Source organism: Pseudomyrmex gracilis, unplaced genomic scaffold, assembly GCF_002006095.1.
Source record: "Pseudomyrmex gracilis isolate BER0280 unplaced genomic scaffold, ASM200609v1 scaffold_4303, whole genome shotgun sequence".
In the NCBI taxonomy this organism is placed as follows: Eukaryota; Metazoa; Arthropoda; class Insecta; order Hymenoptera; family Formicidae; genus Pseudomyrmex; species Pseudomyrmex gracilis.
The window spans coordinates 8,569-10,076 of NW_018024887.1; the positions used below are offsets into that span (position 1 = coordinate 8,569).

At 35.6% G+C, this 1,508-nt stretch overlaps 1 protein-coding gene across 1 annotated transcript in view; it reads left to right on the top strand.

Moving 5' to 3' along the window:
• The window catches only part of LOC109863345, a gene marked incomplete at its 3' end in the record, with an annotated part of 9,018 nt that extends 7,697 nt beyond the window's left edge, over positions 1 to 1,321 (top strand). The window contains exons 2-3 of the mRNA XM_020443594.1: positions 121 to 431; positions 528 to 1,321. Coding sequence (XP_020299183.1) covers positions 121 to 431; positions 528 to 1,321 — 1,105 coding nt within the window. The remainder of the gene's footprint in view (positions 1 to 120; positions 432 to 527) is intronic.
• Positions 1,322 to 1,508: the final 187 nt, after the last annotated feature.

Genomic DNA, 1,508 nt, shown 5'->3' on the forward strand with positions numbered 1-1,508 from the left:
TTCCTCAATCAGGATTTGAAATCTCAAGTCAGGTTGATTGCTGCTTCCTCTTTGGAGCGTTTTGTCAATAATGATCTTTGTCTTAACAAAACTGAGAGGGCTTTAATCACTAAATTGCAGTGTACGAGAGATTTCATGAAAACACATCCTACTGTCATTTTTACAAAAGCAGACAAAGGCAATGTCACCGTTGCTCTAGAAAGAAGTGATTACGTTGCTAAGTTAGAACATATGTTAAGTGACACAGACACATACACCAAAGTTATAAAAAAGAACCCGGTGAGAGGCATTGAGAGTAAACTTAATGAATGCTTAAAAGCTTGGCGTAATGCGAACTACATAAATGAAAAAACATATTATTCTTTGATTTGTAACGACAAACCATTACCTAGGGCTTACGGACTTCCAAAAATTCATAAACCGAACATCCCGTACAGAATTATTGTTTCTTGCGTTAACACCACTCTTTATAATTTTGCTTCTTTTCTACATAATATATTATATAAAAATTTACCTAAACATCACAGTTTTGTGAACAATAGTTTCGATCTAGTTGGAGTTCTTTCGGGCTTGCGTGTTGATAAGTCTGATGTTTTATTGTCTCTCGATGTCGTCTCACTGTTCACTAATATACCGTTAGATTTGGCCTTGGATGGTGTGAGGAGAAGGTGGGATTTCATTAAGNATCATATACAGATTCCACTTGAATCGTTCATTAGGGCATTGGAGTTTGTCTTGTCATCTACCTTCTTTACATTTAACGGGAGTACTTATCAACAAACTTTTGGTACTCCGATGGGATCACCACTTTCTCCGATCATTGCTGATATAGTGTTGCAAGATCTCGAAGACGATTGTCTAAAAAAATTACAATTGAATTCATTGATCTATTATAGATATGTGGATGATATTTTCATGTTAGCTAAGAAAGAGAATATAGATCTCATTTTTCAAAAATTTAATTCATACAACCCTCGCTTACAATTTACATTGGAGATCGAGAAGNATAGATCAATTAACTTTTTAGATACCACTATTACGGTGATTGATGACAGATTGATCTGCAATTGGTTCCAAAAACCAACTTTCTCGGGACGTTATCTTAGTTTTTCCTCGCACCATCCATTTGGACAAAAGAAATCTGTTATTTCGGGAATTGTTGATAGAGCAATTCTACTCTCACATCCAATGTACCACAAGGATAATTTGATAAAGGCAATGCGTTTTTTGTCAGCCAACGATTATCCTTTGGATTTGATTTTCAAGATCTTTAAAAAAAGACTTCATCATTTGTTCAACAATAAGTTGAATGCGGTGAGCGGTGAGTTTGACTTAGTTGAGATAAGGGGAGGGAGAGGGGTGGGTCCTTATGATTCTTCGAAGCTAGTAAAGTTTATTACTTTACCTTATTTACCGAAAGTCACGGGTAGCATCTCCAGATTACTAGGTAGCTCGAATTTTAAAATTGCTTATAGAACCTTCAACACTCTGAGAAGTTACATTACAGT